The 20262-nt window shown below is 38.1% G+C and overlaps 1 protein-coding gene across 8 annotated transcripts in view; it reads left to right on the top strand.

Moving 5' to 3' along the window:
* Positions 1–20262, top strand: part of RFX3 (regulatory factor X3) — a 427651-nt gene that overhangs the window by 105925 nt on the left and 301464 nt on the right. For 2 of the 8 annotated variants that reach the window (XM_070480421.1, XM_020879411.2), the window contains exons 1-2: positions 15715–16344; positions 17563–17620. The exons of 1 other annotated variant lie outside the window; for it this stretch is intronic. In XM_070480421.1, the coding sequence (XP_070336522.1) occupies positions 17599–17620 (22 nt within the window). In that variant the 5' untranslated portion in view covers positions 15715–16344; positions 17563–17598. Of the gene's footprint in view, positions 1–15712; positions 16345–16388; positions 16730–17562; positions 17621–20262 lie in introns of those variants that run through there. 5 more of the 8 variants (XM_020879413.2, XM_020879414.2, XM_070480422.1 and 2 more) reach the window with 4 other exon arrangements.

Below are 20262 nucleotides of genomic sequence, written 5' to 3'. Positions count from 1 at the left end.
AGCAAAGATTTCTTAGATAAAACAGAAAAGGAACAAACAATAAAATAAAATATTGATAACCTAATAGATTGCATCAAAATTAAAATCTTTTGCTCTTTGAAAGACACTTTTAAGGAAATGAAAAGGAAGCCATGTATTGGGAGAAATACTTGTAAAATATGTATCTGACAAAAGACTTATATCCAAACTATGTTAAGAACTTACAACTCAATAAGAAGACAACTCAAAATATGACAAAATATAGCAGATATTTCACAAAAGAAGGTATAGAAATGGACAGCAAGCCCATGAAAAGATGCTCACCATCACTAGTTGTTAGTGAAGTGAAAGTTGCTCAGTCGTGTCTGACACTCTGTGACCCCATGAACCATACAGTTCACGGAATTCTCCAGGCCAGAATACTGGAGTGGGTAGCCATTCCCTTCTCCAGGAGATCTTCCCAAACCAGGGATCGAACACAGGTCTCCCACATTGCAGGTGGATTCTTTACCAGCTGAGCTACCAGTTATTAGGGAAATAACAAAACTACAATGAGATACTACTGTATATCCATTGGAATAACTAAAAGTAAAAGGACATTTTAATCCATGCCACAAAGGTTGATGAAGATGTATAGCACCTAGAACTCTCATGTTTCTGATAGTAATGCACAGCAGTTTCTTACAAAGTAAAACATACTCTTAACATGTGACAGAAGTTACACATGTGGCTATCTACTGAAGTAAAATGAAAATGTCTGTCCACAAGAACACTTATATACAAATGCTCATAGTGGCATTATTTATAATAACAAAACATTGAAAACAAACTGTGGTATATCCATTCAAAGGAAAATTACTCAGCAGTAAAAATAAATGAATTAACTGATATATACATTAATATGGATGAATCTCAAAAATATACTGCCAAGTTAAAGAAGCTAGACACCCCCCCTCAGATTTTTGATATTTTATTTTCCATTTAAATGACATTCTAGTAAAGGGAAACACAATAGTAAGGGTATATAACAGTTTTCCCAGAGTCAGAGGAGGAGATGGTTTACAAGGAAAGGACTTGACTGCAAAGAGCCACAGAGAAATTTTTGATGCTGATAGAAGAGTTCAGTAACTTGACTGTGGTGATAATCAAAGACTGGATACTTTGCTTAAACTTTTCTAACTGTATACCTAATATGGGTGAATTTTTTTCTGTGTGAGTTATAACTCAGTAAAGCTGTTTTCAAAAGGTAATATATACTTATTTCTACCCCAAGATGGCATAATGCTGATCATAAAAGTACTTTTCAAATGTCTTTGTCCGCTGGAAAAATTGGTTACAGGGAGTAACTTTAATCTCTAAAAACAACAGTAAGTATAGGGGTAGATGCATTTTGAAATCCCATCCCAAAAAAGCTGTTCTTAAGGATCAGTACTGTTAATAGCCTGAAAGCAAATTGTGTGAGAGATTAGAGGTCCTTTGCCTTCTGTGTTTCTGCCTTCAGAACTTCTTACTGCAAGTGGATAAATGGATCCCGTATTTATGCCTTATTTCTTTGCAGAATTATTGTGCATTAATATCCTCTAAGTAGATTCATTGGCCTTTCTGAAGCCTTTTATGTAGCCAGATGGGAAGGGAATAGAACAATATCCACTGGTCCAATTTTTCCTCTTTCCAAACTTTAAAAAAAATCAAGATGCCCTTAAAATCCTTTTTTCTTCAGTCTCTCTAAGAGAGGGCTTAACAAAGCCCAGTAACCATCTTAAAGCTCTCCTGCTGCTAAAGGAAGTACAACAGAGAATGCGACCATAAGGATTGACTCCTGACTGAGAGCTGAATCTTTCTCAAGAGAAATCTGACAATTAAGCACAGAAGTTGCCCCTCGATTGCACCAAAGATTAACCCAGCTGGCGTTCTGAGAAGGACTCTGGCCGAATATGGCCAAAAGGAAGCCCTTCTATGGCGTACATCTAAAACACCTTCTTGCCCTGTGGGGCTGATCACAGCCAGGATAACTAGGAAGCAAATCATTTTAGATTTAGAGAGCTTCACAAGAGTCTCTAATAGTAAAAACCTTTTTAAAAATTAAGTTTATAAAGAGACATGTTGTAACCAAATCTGTAGTAAATTCAGGACTAAAATAAGCAATGAAAATAAGATTATGGTCATGTAGAAATCTTCACCAAAATTTTTCCATTTCATCTGCTTTCCCTCCCTTGGTAGACTGTGTAACATTGTTCCAAATTCAAGTAAGATTTTCCTCCTTATGCTGTAGCTTTCAAAAGCAACCCCACTCCCCATATAATGGATGATTTGGCATCAGACCAGAAACTAGAAGGAGGCCACTTGACATAGTGATTAAGAGGGCAGACTCTGGAGTCAGATTATCTTAGTCTGGTTAATTCCTACACTCTACATGGTGTGTTGTTTAGGGAAAATTATTTAATATCTCTGTGCCTATTTGCTTATGGAAGATAATAATAGCACCGACATATAGAATTGTTACAGCATTAAGTACTTACAGATAAAAAACTGTGAAGAGTACCTGGCACATAGAAAATATTTGTATTAATTAGTATTTGTTTCAGCTGTGAGACAAAACATACTGGCTGATTCTTTTCCCCGTGATGGGCAGGATAGTAGCCTCACAATCACTAGGGACCTAGTCTCCAGGTCTGTTGCCCCATGTGTCTTGGTCCCACTTTGTGACATTCTTGTTCTAAGCAGCGGGATAGAGAAGGGGATGAAAGGATAAAAGGACCAAGGACACATGTAAGGTGTCTCTTCAGGAAGATTTCTTAGAGGTGGCCCCATGAACATGAATATAACTCACTGACCAGAGCTTAGTCACAGTTCTCCAACTAGCTTTAAGTGAGACCAGAAAAGGAAGTCTGAAAAGTTCAGTTTGTGGAAAAGGTCTGGCAAAAAACAGGAGTAATCATGTTATCATAGATAAGCATAACAACTAATCTCTGTCACAGTGCTCTATAGGTTTTAGCTATTATTGTTATTTGATTACTGAAAGGACTCCCAATTCAGTCTCCAGACCTAACAGTTCTAACTCATGTGATTTCTTTTGTACATGCCTTTTCACTTCAATCTGCCACTGAGATTTGCACATTTATAAAACTGCTCATTTAAAATTTTCTTCTCATCACCTCCTTCTAATATTCTGCTCAGGATAAGTGTAATACTGTCTATTGTCTTACATTCATACTATAGACTGTCCCCAACTTGGGATGGTTTGACTATATGATGGGGTAAAAGTGATATGGATTCAAAAGCAACCATACTTCCAGTTTTGATCTTTTCCCCAGGCTATTAATAAGCAATACTATTAATAGTTTCTTGTGATGCTGAGAAGTGGCAGCAAATTGAAGCTCCCACAGGATCAGTAAACAGCTAATATACTTGCAACTGTTCTGTATTCATACAACCATTCTGTTTTTCACTTTTAGTATAGTATTCAATTAATTATGAGATATCCAACATATCATTTTGAAATAAGGGTTAGATGATTTTGTGTTAAATGATTTTGCCAAAATGTAGGCTTTGTGTTCTGAGTATGTTTAACTTACACTAGACCAAGCTATGATGTTAAGTAGGTTGAATATATTAAAAGCATTTTGATTTACAAAGAGATATCCAACATATTATAAAATAGGTGTTAGATAATTTTGCCAAAATGTAGGCTTTGTTTTCTGAGCATGTTTACCTTAGGCTAGATTAAGATATGATGTCCAGTAGGTTGAAATGCATTTTGATTTACAATAGCTTTATCGGGGTTTAACCCCACCATAAGTCAAAAAAATATGTTGTCATAATCTTGAGATATTATTTCCTAACTTATTCTATGTTTTTCTTTCTCAACTAGTTTGTTATTAACTAGGTTGTGTCTCCCCTCCCCCAAATTCATATGTTGAAGTTCTAACTCCCACTACCTCAGGATGTGACTGTATTTGGACACTTTAAGGAGGTAACTTAGTTAAAACTGGTTCATTGGGGTTGGACCTAATCCAGTATGACTGGTGTCCTCTTAAAAAAGACAAGATTAGGACATAAACACACATGTTGGAAAGACCTTGTGAAGACACAGGGAGATGCATATCTGCAAGCCAAGCAGAGACCTCAGAAGTAATCAGGTCTATCAATGCTTTGATCTTGAACTTCTAGCCTGGAATTCAAGAATCTAAATTCCTATAATTTAAGCCACCCAATCTGAGGGGCATTGTTATGGCAGCCTAGCAAAGTAGTACATAGTCTGTTGTCTTATTTGGCATCATCAAAGTCCCAAAAGGAAACAAATGACACTAAAAAGAAGGCAATTCAAGGAGATTTAAAGTACAAAAGGCCGATTTACTGTGATGTGGGTGTTGGAGGACCAGAAAGGATGGTGCATTAACCTAAAGAAGAATGAAGCTGTTACCACCTGGAAACACTATGGTAGGAAGGAGCCTTTATTAGAATATTCAGTGAGGGGATGCAGGTGTATCTTGAAGCAACTTTGGAGGAAGGGAAAATGGTAATAAGTGTTCTGACCCAATGCTTCTTCTCCCTGCCTTCAATCTCCTGTCAGTGCTACCACTGACAGAAACCAACCAGCCCCCAGAAAGCATAGGAATGCAGTCATGTGGCCCGGGAAGGTCAGCCACCTAGCATGAAGCGTGAAGAAGAGTAGAGAGTGAGTCTGGAGAAACACACAGAGGATATCTAGCACAGGGAGGGACTGTATTTTCCTCTTTTCCTTGTTTGCTACCTCTTCCACCCCCACAAAAGTGCCTAGAAAATATACAGCAGATCCTCAAAAATTCTCTGGGAATAGGTTATTTTTCATCCCCAGTTATTTTCTATTTTATCTTTCTGCTCTCATGTTTTTAACTCTTTTATCTATTTATTTGTTGTCAATGAAATTTAAACGTTTTCAGATTTAACATTAATTTTTTTCTTATTAAGGTACAGTTGATTTACAATATTAGACATGCTGAGTAATTTACAACTATTGTCAATATTTCCTTTCTACTAGTGTTTACGCCATGTCTTCTCACTATTTGTAGTTATAGCCTTAATCCAGATCCTAACTATGTTTTATCTAAGACTACTACTTTCCTCATGGTTTTTAGTTGGTTAATTCTATGCAAATGAAAAAGCAAGCAAAGCAACGCAACCCAAATAAAAGCAAAGCAAAACAAAACAATGCTTAGTTGCATAACAATATCTCAGTTGATTAAATGGTTTGATTACATTTTCTCCTTCTCCAACCTTTATTGTTGTTGCTTGGTCACTAAGTCATGTCCCACTTTTACTGACCCCATGGACTTGCATGCCAGGCTTCCCTGTCCTTCACCAAGCCCCAGAGTTTGCTCAAACCCATGTCCATTGAGTCAGTGATGCAATCCAACCGTCTCATCCTCTGTTATCCTCTTTTCCTTCTGCCTTTATTCTTTCCCAGCATCAGGGCCTTTTCCAAGTGTTTATGTCCTAATCTTGTCTTTTTAAGAGGACACCAGTCATACTGGATTAGGTCTAACCCCAATGAACCAGTTTTAACTAAGTTACCTCCTTAAAGTGTCCAAATACAGTCGACTCTTCCCAGCAGGTGGCCAAAGTACTGAAGCTTCAGTTTCTGCATCAGTCCCTCCAATGAATATTCACGACTAATGTCCTTTAGGATGAATGATTTGATCTCCTTGCTGTCCAAGGACTCTCAAGAGTCTTCTCTACCACCACAGTTCAAAAGCATCAATTCTTCATTGCTCAGCCTTCTTTATGGTTCAGTTCTCACATTTGTACATAACTACTGGAAAACAACATAGCTTTGATTGCACGGACCCTTGTTGGTAAGGTGATGTGTCTGCTTTTTAATATGCTGGGTTGGTTTGTCATAGCTTTTCTTCCAAGGAGCAAGCATCTTTTAATTTTGTGGCTGTAGTCACCATCCATAGTGATTTTGGAGCCCAAGAAAATAAAGTCTATCACTGTTTCCATTTTGTCCCCATCTATTTGCCATGAAGTGATGGGACTGGATGCTTCGTTTTTTGAATGTTGTGTTTTAAACCAGTGTTTTCCACTCTTCTCTTTCACCATCAAACTTTAGTTCCTCTTCACTTTCTGCCATTAGGGTGGTATCATCTGAGTTGTTGACATTTCTCCTGTCAATCTTGATTCCAGCTTGTGAGTCATCCAGCCTGACATTTCACATGATATACTCTGCATATAAATTAAATAAGCAGGGTGACAATATACAGCCTTGACGTACTCCTTTCCCAATTTGGAACTAGTCTGTTGTTTCATGTCTGATTCTAACTGTTGCTTCTTGACCTGCATACAGATTTCTCAGGAGGCAGGTCAGGTGGTCTGGTATTCCTGTTTCTTTAAGAATTTTCCAGTTTGTTGTGATCCACAGTCAAAGGCTTTGGCATAGTCAATAAAGCAGATGTTTTTATGGAATTCTCTTGCTTTTTCTTTGTTCCAACGGATGTTGGCAATTTGATCTTTGTTTCCTCTGCCATTTTTTTTTTCCTCTGCCTTTTCTAAATCCAGCTTAAGCATCTGGAAGTTCTCAGTTCACATACTGTTGAAGCCTAGCTTGGAGAATTTTGAGCGTTACTTTGCTAGTGTGTGAGATGAGTGCAATTGTGCAGTAGTCTGAACATTCTTTGGCATTGCCTTTCTTTGGGATTGGAATGAAAACGGACCTTTTCTAGTCCTATGGCCACTGCTCAGTTTTCCAAATTTGCTGGCATATTGAGAGCATCACTTTCACAGCATCATCTTTTAGGATTTGAAAGAGCTCAACTGGAATTCCATCACCTCCACTAGCTTTGTTTGTAGTGATGCTTCCTAAGGCCCACTTGACTTCATATTCTAGGATGTCTGGCTCTAGGTGAGTGATCGCACCATTGTGATTATCTGGGTCATGAAGATCTTTTTCATACAGTTCTTCTGTATATTTTTGCCACCTCTTCTTAATATCTTCTGCTTCTGTTAGGTCCATACCGTTTCTGTCCTTATTGTGCCCATATTTGCATGAAATGTTCCTTTGGTATCTCTAATTTTCTTGAAGTGATTTCTAGTCTTTCCCATTCTACTGTTTTCCTCTATTTCTTTGCATTGATCACTTAGGAAGGCTTTCTTATCTCTGCTTGCTATTCTTTGGAACTCTGCATTCAGATGTCACCTTTATACTGCTTCATTATAGCAGACATCAGATTAAGATTGTGAACATTTAAGAAAGGTTCCTGTCAACTTACTTTCCCAAAGTGTTACAACTTCCAGCCTACCTTACCTGTTTCTGACAGGTAAGCATTATACCTTTTGAAGCCTACAATAAACTTTTAGGATATTTCTTTTCTGAAAATGACTCCCAAAGATAGCAATGTGGCTTTTTCAAGAGATGCTAATAATTTGTAATGATTTGATTAGACAGCTACGTTAACAAAAATATTCTTCTAAGAATTACTTTTACTTATATTGGATACTTCCTTAGTTTACTCTCAGCAGTGACAATGATTATTGAGATAAATCTCCATTTTAGACTTACTTATTTACACATCATTCAGCTCTGCCATCTCTGTAGCTGGTTCCTTTAGAAGCTTATATATTTTGTGGCTTTTCCAGTAACACAGTGCTTTGTATTACATTGTTGGGTCACTGAATCAGTACTTACTTGAAAGAAAATGACATGGTTATTTTATGTGATTTTACTTTTTATCTTTTTGATTTGATTTGAGCAAAGATTTAACCTTAAAAAAATACTTCAAAAATATGCATTTAAACCTATGAAAAATTCCTTGTCAAAGACTTTTATATATCTTTTAAAATTATTCACATTAACATTTCTTGTCTTTCATCAATTTTCAAGATGAATTAGTATTCTTTTTTAAGGGTTATTTCTTCTGGGTGAAGAATGGTATCACATTTAACAAGAACTCTGTAATTAATGTGTCACACATTTGAAGCTACAATTAGGGTATCCCTGTAATGTAAATCCAATTGTCTTTATTATCTCTTTTATAATGTGTAATTTTGTAATGAGGTAAAGATTGTAGTGTCAAATTAGGGTACTGAGTTCAAGTACATGTAAGTCATCATCTCAGAAAATAATTTTTCAATTTCTTGATTAGTTTTTTTCAGATCTTTGTGAAACCAGTCTCCATGGTTCACTGTAATTTTGTTATCTTAGTGTATTTTTATGTTTTTCTAGTTAATTAACATCCCCACCCCATAAGAAGAAGAACAAAGTCAAATTTTGCTAAATTCAGTTTTCGTGCTATATTTTAGGACATTTTATTCATTGAGTATTATGTTCAGGACTTTATATATTTCTGTAAGTTCTCTGAAAATGTTAGGGATCTGAAAAAAAAAGTTGAAATATGAAAAGAAAGCCGCAAATCAAAATGAACAAATACTTAATTAGGTGTCTATAAAACCTAACAATATGCTAACTATAAACTCAATTTTTATTTATATTTATTTTATGTAATATATGGTATATTTTAAGATGTGGGACTGGAGAACTTCAAAACTAGGCTATAATCAGTACTTTCACATTAAGCCAGATCTATGAAAGTCTTAAAAATGACCTTAATCTCTTTTTCTGAAAGAAAGTAGTAGGTAAAATTTCAAATAGTGTTTGGAGGAAAGTGTTTTAAATGTTTCACACTACAATATGTATTTTTTATATTCCTTGTCCCTCAAAAGAAAAATATAAGCAAAACAAAAATTTTGGAAAATATTCCACACACATAAATTTCCTCTTTTCAAAACAAACAAAAAGGTATCAAGAGACAAATCATGTAATCTGATTCAGTGATCTTTCTTTCTTATTAGTGGCTGAGGTAAGTTGGTAAAAAATGAGTGAAAAAAAGTTCAGTCTTATGTTTTAACAGTTGGTATAAGTATTCAAAAACAAGTTAAAGGTAGGCTTTATAATGAATTGTAATATTGGGGGTGAGGAGGGTGAGATGTATGACATACACCAGTGGGAAGATACTTTTAGTGCACTTAACATAGGAATAATGGCCCTACAGAAACTTGGGAGTTTTTTTCCCCCCATATTCTACATTACATTCAGAGAAGGCAATGGCAACCCACTCCACTACTCTTGCCTAGAAAATCCCATGAATGGAGGAGCCTGGTAGGTTGCAGTCCCTGGGGTCGCTAAGAGTCGGACACGACTGAGTGACTTCACTTTCACTGTCACTTTCATGCACTGGAGAAGGAAATGGCAACCCACTCCAATGTTCTTGCTTGGAGAATCCCAGGGATGGGGGAGCCTGGTGGGCTGCCATCTATGGGGTCGCCTAGAGTCAAACACGACTGAAGCAACTTAGCAGCAGCAGCAGCTACATTACATCAAAGGGTGTGGGGGGTTGGGGTAAGTAACAGGAGAGAGCCAACTTAAGAATGTCTTTAGCAGTTAAAGACTTTGAATCAATAAAATCATTTCTGATAAATGGTTTTTGATAATAATCAATTATTGACATTAATGGATAATCATTAAAAATACTTTTCAGCATAACTACAGACATTAATTGCTGATTAAGTTATAATAATTAATCTCTAATTCAGTTCAAGCTCTGTATCTTGTAAAAATCTACTTGGGGTTCACAATATTCTTAATAAGTGCCAGTAAAATACCTGTTAACTTTATAGTATTTACTACACCAAAATTATCTACTAATTTCAGAAAAGTGTTAACATGTACATATGTTTTTAGCATTTTGAATCAGTTCATCTGGTGTGCCACTTCTGAAAATCCATGAAATTTAGAATTTAGAATTGAGATCATTCAAGTCTTTTAATCTGTTTACAAACATTTCCTTCTACCTCCAAAGGCCCTGAGTCTTTATTGTTACCTAGAGAGTTTACATCATTTTCTCTACCGGGTCATAAAGTTAGTACCAAAATCTCTGAAGTACTTCTGTGTTATCTCAGAAGAAAGTTATATGATCTCCACCATGTTTAAGCTATTGTGATTCCAATAGGGAAAATAGAAAGAAAAAAATCCTCCTTAAGCACTTAGACTTGACTTTAAGCCTTCAAAAGCAATTTGTTTGGTTTCTAGTTGTATGAAAGATTATAAAGTGGCATAACTCATTTCTTTAGCAAACCAACATCATCTACTGTTGAGCTACACTTAAACAGTTTTGCAAATTTGTCAAGGATAATTTTACTAGCTGTTATTTAGGTAGTGTTGAATAAAAATATTAAGGGGAAAGTGGTTAATTAGGTATGTAATACAGCAATAAATATTTCTGTTAGTGTTTTCTGGGAGCAAGTATTATTGACATTCTGCATATATAATATGCATTGTATTACAATTTTGACAATTGTAAAATGCTTTACTGCCTAAAACAAGACCTAGAACAGCACTTTCTATTAGAACATCTGCAACAATAGAAATGGTCTGTATTTGTACTGTCCCATTTGGTAGCCACTAGCCCTATGTGGCTAAGGAGCACTTAAAATATAGCTACTGTAACTACAGAACTGATTTTAAGTTTCATTTCATTTTTGTTTACGATTTTAATTTTTAGCTAGTGGCTACATGTTGGACAGCACTGAACATTTCCACCACACAAGATAGTTCCCTGAAACTCCTTTCCAGTAATTCCTCCTTCTCCTGGCATCATAGGGAAACATTAAAAATCTAACTTATCCTGTTTTTGGACTTTACCTAAATGGTTTCATACAGTATATACTCTTTGTACCTGGGTTCTTTTGTTAAACATGTTTTTTTTTAATTTTTATTACTTTTTTTTTTTCCATTTATTTTTATTAGTTGGAGGCTAATTACTTTACAACATTGCAGTGGTTTTTGTCATACATTGAAATGAATTAGCCATGGATTTACATGTATTCCCCATCCTGGTCCCCCCTCCCACCTCCCTCTCCACCCCATCCCTCTGGGTCTTCCCAGTGCACCAGGCCCGAGCACTTGTCTCATGCATCCAACCTGGGCTGGTGATCTGTTTCACCCTAGATATACATGTTTCGATGCTGTTCTCTTGAAACATCCCACCCTCGCCTTCTCCCACAGAGTCCACAAGTCTGTTCTATACACCTGAGTCTCTTTTTCTGTTTTGCATATAGGGTTATCGTTACCATCTTTCTAAATTCCATATATATGTGTTAGTATACTGTAATGATCTTTATCTTTCTGGCTTACTTCGCTCTGTATAATGGGCTCCAGTTTCATCCATCTCATTAGAACTGATTCAAATGAATTCTTTTTAATGGTTGAGTAATATTCCATGGTGTATATGTACCACAGTTTCCTCATCCATTCATCTGCTGATGGGCATCTAGGTTGCTTCCATGTCCTGGCTATTATAAACATAAACATGTTTTTGAGATGCACCCATGTGTATCATTAGTCAGTTCCTTTTAATTGCCTAGTAGTATTCCATTGCATAAATGTATCACAATTTGTTTTCCCATCTTCCTACTGATAGCTATTTAGGTTGTTTCCAATTATTTGGTTTTAATGCTGCAAATACTGTATAAGATTCTGCATTAATTAAAGTGAAAAAAGCTACACGTGTATATCAAAGATACTTTGATCTTGAAAAAGATAATCAACTTATGAAATTCTATTATCTTCTGTTGCTCAGGTAATTTTTTATTTTAACAAATGAATGTGTGTGTGTGTGTGTGTGTGTGTCTGTGTGTGCACTGATGCTAAGTTGCTTCAGTCTTGTCTGACTCTTTGCAATCCTATAGGCTGTAACCGGCCAGGCTCCTCTGTCCATGGGATTCTCTAGGCAATAATACTGGAATGGGTTGCCATGCCCTTCTACAGGGGATCTTCCTAACCCAGGGACTGAACCCACGTCTTTACATCTTTACACGTCTTTACTTGGCTGAAAATTTAATTCCAGATTATATGTAAGAACAGACATATCTCAGGATTGTTGAGTTAACAGTTGGTTTGTATAACCTAAAAATAGTTAGAATGACAAATCTACCAGAAAAAATTAATGCAGTATTTTCAAAACCAAAATATACTTTGGGTGGGAATGGGTAGAGTTAGGAGTGCTCCAGAGAAAAATGACAAAATTATATACTTTTGAATTACTCTATCTACTGTAGTTTTGGCCTCTATCACCTGATATCATTATTAATTATTATTATATATCCACAGAACTTGAGATCTAGTAAAGGCAACTAGTAATCCAGTAGTTTAATTTCCCAGTGTTATGCATATCATAAGAAAGTGAAAGTGAAGTTGAGTCTGACTCTTTGCGACTGCATGGCCTATAGCCTACCAGGCTCCTCAGTCCATGGGATTTTCCAGGCAAGAATACTGGAGTGGGTTGCCATTTCCTTCTCCAGGGATCTTCCTGACCCAGGGATCGAACCCAGGTCTCTAGAATTGTAGGCAGACACTTTATGGCCTGAGCCACCAGGGAAGTCCATATGCATATCATAAATACTCAATAAATAACTGGTTGAAATGAAACCATTCATTTCCCTTAGTTCCCTAAGAGAACTAAGACTATAAGTGTCTCTCAATTGAAGAAAATCAGATATTATAATAAAGTGAAAACATTTTAAACAGGTGTGATTTCTGCTTTACGAAAGGATTCACCAAAAATTCACTGGTAAGCTGCCACAGGCCAATCCATTAATTTTTAAAACTCTCATATATACAATTTTTGGGGAGTAAATCTATCATATTATCAGTATTTTGTCTTTTGTATGCAGTTTTTCCTTTTATAAGCATTAATGTTGAAGTAACTTATTAGTTCTTGACTATGCAGTAGATATCAATAGTAGGAAATAAGCTAATAGATAATAATGAAGAGGAAATTTATCCTTGAGAATGTACTAAAGTAATTTATAAAGTATATAATCCACACATAATCAGGGCTTCCTGTTTTTCAAGAGGTTCAGATACAAATGTGTTAATCGATGTCTCTGCCATTCACTCCAAGCTGAGAGCAAAAACAATCCAAGATCAAAGGAAACAGCATTTTAAATTCACTGATATTGACTTTGCACATTTTACAGAATCATATCTAGCCCATTTTTGATGCTCAACAAATAACTACTGCATTGGCAGTTTATTGAATTTGTCAAAGAATGTAAAGTATTTTTTGGTTAGGTACTTTTTCAGCCCAGTGTGTATTACACTGTAACAGGTGATAAATGTTAGACACATGGCTGGGTATTTTCTGTGGTGTAACAAATTATTTTATGTGTTATTATTTTATTTATGTGTAACATATGTAAAGATGTAGCTGCTGCTGCTCCTAAGTCGCTTCAGTCGTGTCCAACTCTGTGCAACCCCATAGACGGCAGCCCACCAGGCTCCCCCGCTCCTGGGATTCTCCAGGCAAGAGCACTGGAGTGGGTTGCCATTTCCTTCTCCAATGCATGAAAGTGAGAAGTGAAAGTGAAGTCGCTCAGTTGTGTCGGACTCTCAGCGACCCCATGGACTGCAGCTTACCAGGCTCCTCTGTCCATGGGATTTTCCAGGCAAGAGTACTAGAGTGGGGTGCCATTGCCTTCTCCGAAAGATGTAGCTATATAAGCTTATAAATGACAACAGAGAAATGAATATAGGCAAAGGGATTTCTGACCTTTCATAACTGTTACAACACAAAACATGTATTTATAATCCAGCATGTTTCCAAATCTATAGCTTGAATTGGTTGTCTGGTGGTAACATTGAAAAATTCATATTATAGTAATCTCATTATGATTAGAACTAATACTATCAATTATTCTAAAACAGGGAGAAATATTCTAAATCCTAACTTTAAAAGAACTCACTTAAAATATTTATCTGTAACTCAGGAAAAGGCCAAATGAGGATGTAGGTAAAAAACAAACAAAAAAAACCCTCTAAGCAGCTTAAAACTGATGTTGCAAAGTCCTCACACAAAGGTCACACACTTTTCCTAAAGCAGTGTTCCTCAAAGTACTCTTGAGATAGTTTTGCACAAGCTTTATTATGTGGTTTTCTTCTCTGCAGATTATAATCAGTAAATTAATAGAGTGGGGAGGATAATGAAATTATGCTAACAGCAGTAAGAAGCAACAGCTGACAGGGAAGAGATGGGCAAACTATAATAGAACTAAAAAAGCTATTCAGAGCTGTGTAGTGTGAGCAAACAGCAACGCTCACCATTACAGAAATAGAGAGACTTTAGCTGTAAATGTAATGAAATGAATATTCATAATGACTACCAGTTTTCATATAGCTGGAATGCATACTTTATTTCCTACGTGTACGTCGAAACTATTATTCTAAATCTGAAGAGTTTAACTGTTGTTGGTCACCGTGTCATGTCTCAGATTGGAAGGGTCTCCTACCACACTGGCTCATGAACCTTTCCGTTTTAGCACTGTGCTCAACCCTCTTCACTATTACATTGTAACACATTATAAAAAACGCTGTAACTCATTATGAGATTACCAAAGGCAACATTACTTTCTTGAATCTATTGTGCAGCTGATTCGTAAAATACCCTTATCTAATACTCCATGGTGCAAAACTGTAAAATAAAACCACTGACTTTTAGTTAAGACAGTACCTTCTCCAAAGTGAGTATTATGTACCTGATAGTGGTGTTGTGAGGATTAAGTGAGATAATGCATGTAAAACACTAAGCACAACGTCTGGGGCAGAATAAAACTTCGGAAACGGTAGCTATTATTTTAGCAAGCCGCAAACCCTCATCCTGCAGGTGCAAAAATTAAGCCTCAAGAGGAGAACTGACTTCCTAATGCTCTAATATCCAAGTTATTGTCCTGGATAAGCAGCTTAGCTGCCTGTGTTAGTTTGCTGTGTATTGGCAGGGCCTGAAGGCATATTTCTGCAGGATTCTTGTCTGCTGGGAATTGGGGGAATATGTTTGAACCCTGTGGCGTTAGAGGCTAATTCGATACCAATGGGGGTTCGAGACAGTTGTGTGCTAACAATATCCATCACCAAGGGAAGCCATTCGTCTATCTCAAAACACCCGGAAGGAGCAAGACCCTCAGTACAGCAGGTTGTTAGGGAACCGGCGAGCGGGACGAGGCAAGTAGTAAGACACCGGGGTTGAGCTCAAATCCTGGTTTGGTCAGCTTCAAAGAGGGACAAGCACTTAAGAGGGCTGAAGATTAACGGGGCTCTAGGAACAGACTAGGTTACCACACCTCCCAACGCCTTTCCCGGAGGGGGGCCGCCATGCGTTTTCGCGTTCCGGGAGAAACCGATTTCTTGTTTCTTAGTAGCGCTTACTCCCCGCCCTATAGGTAGGGAGGGAGTCAAGACCTCGTCGTTCGCTCCTGAGGGCCGGAAGAGCTTGGACCTTCCCGGTGCGCGCCACGCCGCGGCTGGAAGGCGGGAGGCCGGCGCGCCTCCCACGCGCGCCCCGCTTTCGCCCGCTCTAAAATGGCGGCGGAGGCAGCTAACTCACACCCCGCCGCCCGCGCTCCTCCGAGTCGTAGCCTCGGGAGGAGGGAGCGGGCCGGAATGCGGAAAGCAGGAGCGCGAGGGCGGCGTGGACCCTCCAATCCAGCGCGTTCCCCACCGCCCCGGTATGCTAGAAGTCAGCAGGCGCCCGGCTACCGGGAATACAGTCGGGTCCTCAGAAACGGGAGGGGTGGCTAACGAAAAAGTGAGGGGAAAAAAAGAGAGCGAGCGAGCGAGCGGCGGCACATCCGGGAGTCTACGCCCGCCCCGCCCCGGAAATGATGTTTACATGGGGGGCGGGGTCTCTCTCCAAAGAGGATTCTTCCCCAGCTGTAGCTGGTTGTCTCGCAAGGTGTCTGGAATCGTCCTCAAACAGCCCCTCTCCTGGCTTAGCCGTTACCGTTTCCCGCTCTGACGCTTCTTGGCACAATGCAGGCTGCTGCGACTGGTAGCTCTCGTTTCACAGAAAGTATCCCTCGCGCCACGGCCCTAAATTCGTTCTCCAGCCATGCTAGGGCGTGTAGTAGCGTACCTCCGAGGAGACTCTGGGGGTAACTTCAGCCCCTGCCAAACCTAGCGCCTCTCTTTGGAATCCTTTCTCGGAAACCTGCACTCGCTCCCCCCTGTAACTCGGTTCAGGGGTTGTCCGTCACGGAACTGAGCCCGCCCCTTCCGGCTGCTTGCCGGCCCGCCTCCTCCTCTCTTCCCTCCCCCACCCCTCCCCGTGCGAGTGTCTCCCTCTCCCTCTCGCTCCCTCTCTCTTCTCCCTCTCTCTCTCTTTTGTGAGTTATAGCAACCGTTGCCTTGTGAATCAAGCGCCATAGTCACCGTAGTCCTGGCGACTGTTACCCATCAACAACAACTACTCCTCTCCTCCTCCTCCTCCTCCTCCTCTTCCTCCTCCCCACCACCACCATCTCCATCACCCACCAACAACACCACAATAATCCACAGCCAAGGTGAATATTCTTCGGTCTCTACATGTGTGTGGGAGCGTGTGGATGCGTGTGAACGCTTGTGTCCGTGCGTGTGTGTGTCCGTGCGTGTGCTCGCCGAGTGTGGCTGTGCGGGGGTCTCACTTCTGACACCGGGGCTGCAGCTGCGGCGCCGCTGCCGAGGGGCTCGGTCCCCCGGGCTTGTTTACAATGGACCGTGCGCGCCGCGGCTGGGTCGGGGGTGTGGGCGCCGCGCCGCCCGCCCGCCGGCCCCGGCCCTCCGCGGCCGCGCTTCAGGGATGGAGCGGGAGCTCGGGGGGCTGCTGAGCGGAGCGGGAGAGGGAGCCACAGTTCTGCGCTGCGGACGGTGGAGCTCTCCCCTAGGTCTGGGGCTGAGGAGGAGGGCCAGGTGAAGAGAGAAGGATTCCCCCCCCCCCCTTTCTTTCTTTAATTTTCTTGTTTTACAAAGCTGCTTGGTTCCTGCTTCTTTCAAACCCGAAATAGACAACAGTGTGCAAGGGGGGACCCAAGAGGTGGTGTTCTGTTGTTGTTCACTTGTGGGGCCTTGTTACGGGTTTTGTTGTTTTTATCCTTATACAACGGTGAACTTTTCTCACCGCCTTTTCCCTTCATTTTTGCCCCTCTTTGCCTTGTGCTAAATGAGCTGCTCTTTTACCATCATCATCAGCTGCATGGTTTTCTTTTTTCTTTTAAAACTGTGTTTTCTTTGTGCTGCAAACAGTCTTAATATCCTTTCAGCACTCTTCCCTCCCCCCTTTCTTTTACCCCCACACCCCTTGCACACACACTGGAACCAGAGGCTTCTTGGCTGGGTCCTTTGCTGCACTGGGAAGATCTTTTTTTTTTTTTTTTTTAAGTCTCTCTCCTCTCTCTTTCTCTCTTGGGGTGTGTGTGTGTGTGTGTGTGAGTGTGAGATTTAAACCGGATGCAGGGCATCTGTGATACTTGGTTAGTAGTTATTGACAGTGCTTTATCCCTTCATGTGGAGATGGGAGGGGTACTAGTGAGGTTCCATTTCACTTTGATGAGCCTCCTTCCCCACAGTGGAGTGTTAACAATTTTCATTGTGGTTATGAGACTTTGTGTGTTACACACAGGGAAAGGACAGAAGGAAGCTTTGTGAGAACTGTTTACAGTGTTATTTGCGACAGTTATGGTACTTCTAAAGAGTTTCTTTCTTTCTTTTTTTTTCTTCATCTTCTCTGTTCGTTTTCCTTTGAGAGTTGAAATTGAAGTCAAGTTGTTCATAAAGAATGTATGAAGCTTCTCAACTTGAAACGTGTGTATATTTCACTTTCTTTGTGGTTGTTAAGATCTAGGCATGTGTGTACTTAAGTCTTTTTAATATTAGTTTTTGGTTTTCTTTGGACAGTGACTTAAACCTGCTGAAGAGAGAACTTTTTCAGGTCTTTCCTTCAAAATTCTATTTTTCTCTGTACATTTGAATATTTGTCAGTCCACAAGTTATAGGCTCTTAGATACAGGTAACCCAGTTTTAGAGATCCTGTAGATTTGTTTATTTTTCAGCGCAATGTGTAATTAATAGATCATGAGTAAAGAGTTTGATAGTGTGTGCTAAAGCAAATGTAATGTACTATTTTATTTGCACATACTGAAGTTTCCAAATTGGAATATTTAAATACTTACTTAGTCTTTTTTTCTAACAGCAAACCATATATTGATTTACCCGACAGAACAGACCGTGGATAATGTGACAGTATTAATTATTCTTGAGATTGTCCATGAGCAGGTTGGGTAATTGTAATGCAATTTAAGGCTAATACTTTGTAAAATAAGAGTTAAGGTTTAAAAACTTTTCTTTTTTAAAATTAATTTCCTTGTGGTTGGTATTTTAAATGAAGATGATGTTGGTTCTGAACGAAGACTTTCTCAGAGCACTCAAATTTCTTTATATTTGTCGCCCCCTCCCCAACATAGGTTTCATGCAAATTTCTAATACTAACCTGTATTTTTTTTCTGTTCAGATGAGTGTCAAATGCCTGAACACTTTTGGATGGTGAAGTTCCTGGGTCCTTATAAACTGAAGTTAATAGGAGTTTTACTGTCTTGAGACAGTTTCAGACTTTATGCCATTTACATAATACATTGTCAGTCGAGTAGATTATATGCTATAATTTTATAGTTTAATGTTTTTATTGGCAGTGTCCAAGAACTTTTTTTAGGCATTTCGCTCATTACGACTATCTCAGGTTTTCTCTAAGTTAGATTTTCATTCAAAAGGTGTTTTGAGAGCAGAACTTAATTTGAATTCTGTTACTTATCCGTTATTAAAAGCACATATGTGATATAAAAGTTGCTGCTAGAGATGCCTTGAACTCAGGTGTGTCAACATTATTCATATGGATAAAGTAAATAATAGAAATACTAACAAAGGATAAATTTTTAAATTTAGCATACCGATAAATAGTGGTAACACTTTAATTTTTTTTTCCTGTGATATTTTTCCTAGGAGAGACTATATTATGTGTTGGTATTCTTTTGTGTTTCTGTTAGACTAAAAAAAAACACTGAAGTGTCCAAACTTTAAAGCTAAAATTATTGAATAGGAGTTACTTGTAACTTATTTTGAATAGCTGAATATTTGTGATTCATTATATGTCATAATGTCTGTCTCAGCCTTTTTATATTATTGTGCCTATTGCATTAAATGGTATAGGCATATTTCTGTAGTATATTTAAATGTATAACAGTAAACTAAAATATACTTCTCAAATGCATCATTCTACAGTGTTTTCATTATATGGGATGATTATGCTAATTTAAAAAATAGTATATTATTCCTCCATATTCAAATACTCTTGTACTCAAAAGGTTTGTAGTTAATAAGTTTAGGATATGCAACAAACTTAGAGTTTATGAATTTAATATATGTTAACCCTAAACAATATTTTTTATAGAAGCATTTAATGGTTAAAGGTATTGTTATTGAAAAATAGGAATTAAAACCTGAATTTTGAATCAAAGATTTAATCTTTTATTTAAATGATACATGTTACAGTTTGATAACATGTTTCATTGTTCTTCAGAAGGTTGATGTTTTATGTACTCTCTAAACTGTCAACTGAAGAAATCAGTGGGTGGAGTTTGATTTTACATCTGAGTTTTTAGTAAGTATGTGTGTGTGTATTTAAAAGAGAAGAGTATCAGATATGTAGGAAGAGTTTAAAAAAACTTTTCTGAACGGTGTAGTAAGAATGTTACTTTGTTTGGTTTTTTTTTGGTACCTCTAGTGAGTATGTTACAAGAAATGAGAATACCAAACAAAGCTTTTCAAATTACAGTCTTCAAAGACAAACCTTTACATTAGGAAAATGTGCTAGATTTTTTGGTTTTTTGGTTTTTTTTTTGCTTGCTTGCTTTGTTTTTATGCTGAGCATTAGCCTGAAAATCCTCTACATCTGGTTACTTTAAAAATAAACAACTTAGTTTCCCTAATGGAAATATTTGTCTTTACTCTTTGGTATAGAGTCCCAGTGGCTGTTGGAAAACAGATTTTAAATTCCTCTCTGTTCACAGGTGCATAGTGTTCCCATATTTTGGAAATCTAAGATTAAATGGATTTAAATAAATCTAGCTTTGTTAGGGACAGATGGCTATTTTAAACAGGTGTCACTTTCATTTCTGGTGCATTGTGTTGGGACTTCCAGTGGTTCACAAACGAGCTGTCTAAAGCAGGTGGCATCCTTTGCTTTTGTTCATAGATTTACTTTTGGAGTTAATTATTTTCCTAGGAAGAGTTATTTTTCTTTTTAAAGTAAAGGTTTTGAACTTATCAAATTAAGATTCCTAATTTAATTAACATAACTTTTATTTTTGAATATTACTCTGATTTTGAGCTGTGTAAGCTGCAGGTCCTTTCAGAAAACACTTCAAATTCTTTAAACAGTGATAAATTCCATT

The sequence above is a fragment of the Odocoileus virginianus genome, chromosome 18 (assembly GCF_023699985.2).
Source record: "Odocoileus virginianus isolate 20LAN1187 ecotype Illinois chromosome 18, Ovbor_1.2, whole genome shotgun sequence".
NCBI lineage: Eukaryota > Metazoa > Chordata > Mammalia > Artiodactyla > Cervidae > Odocoileus > Odocoileus virginianus.
This window is presented reverse-complemented; position numbering and strand designations above follow the sequence as displayed.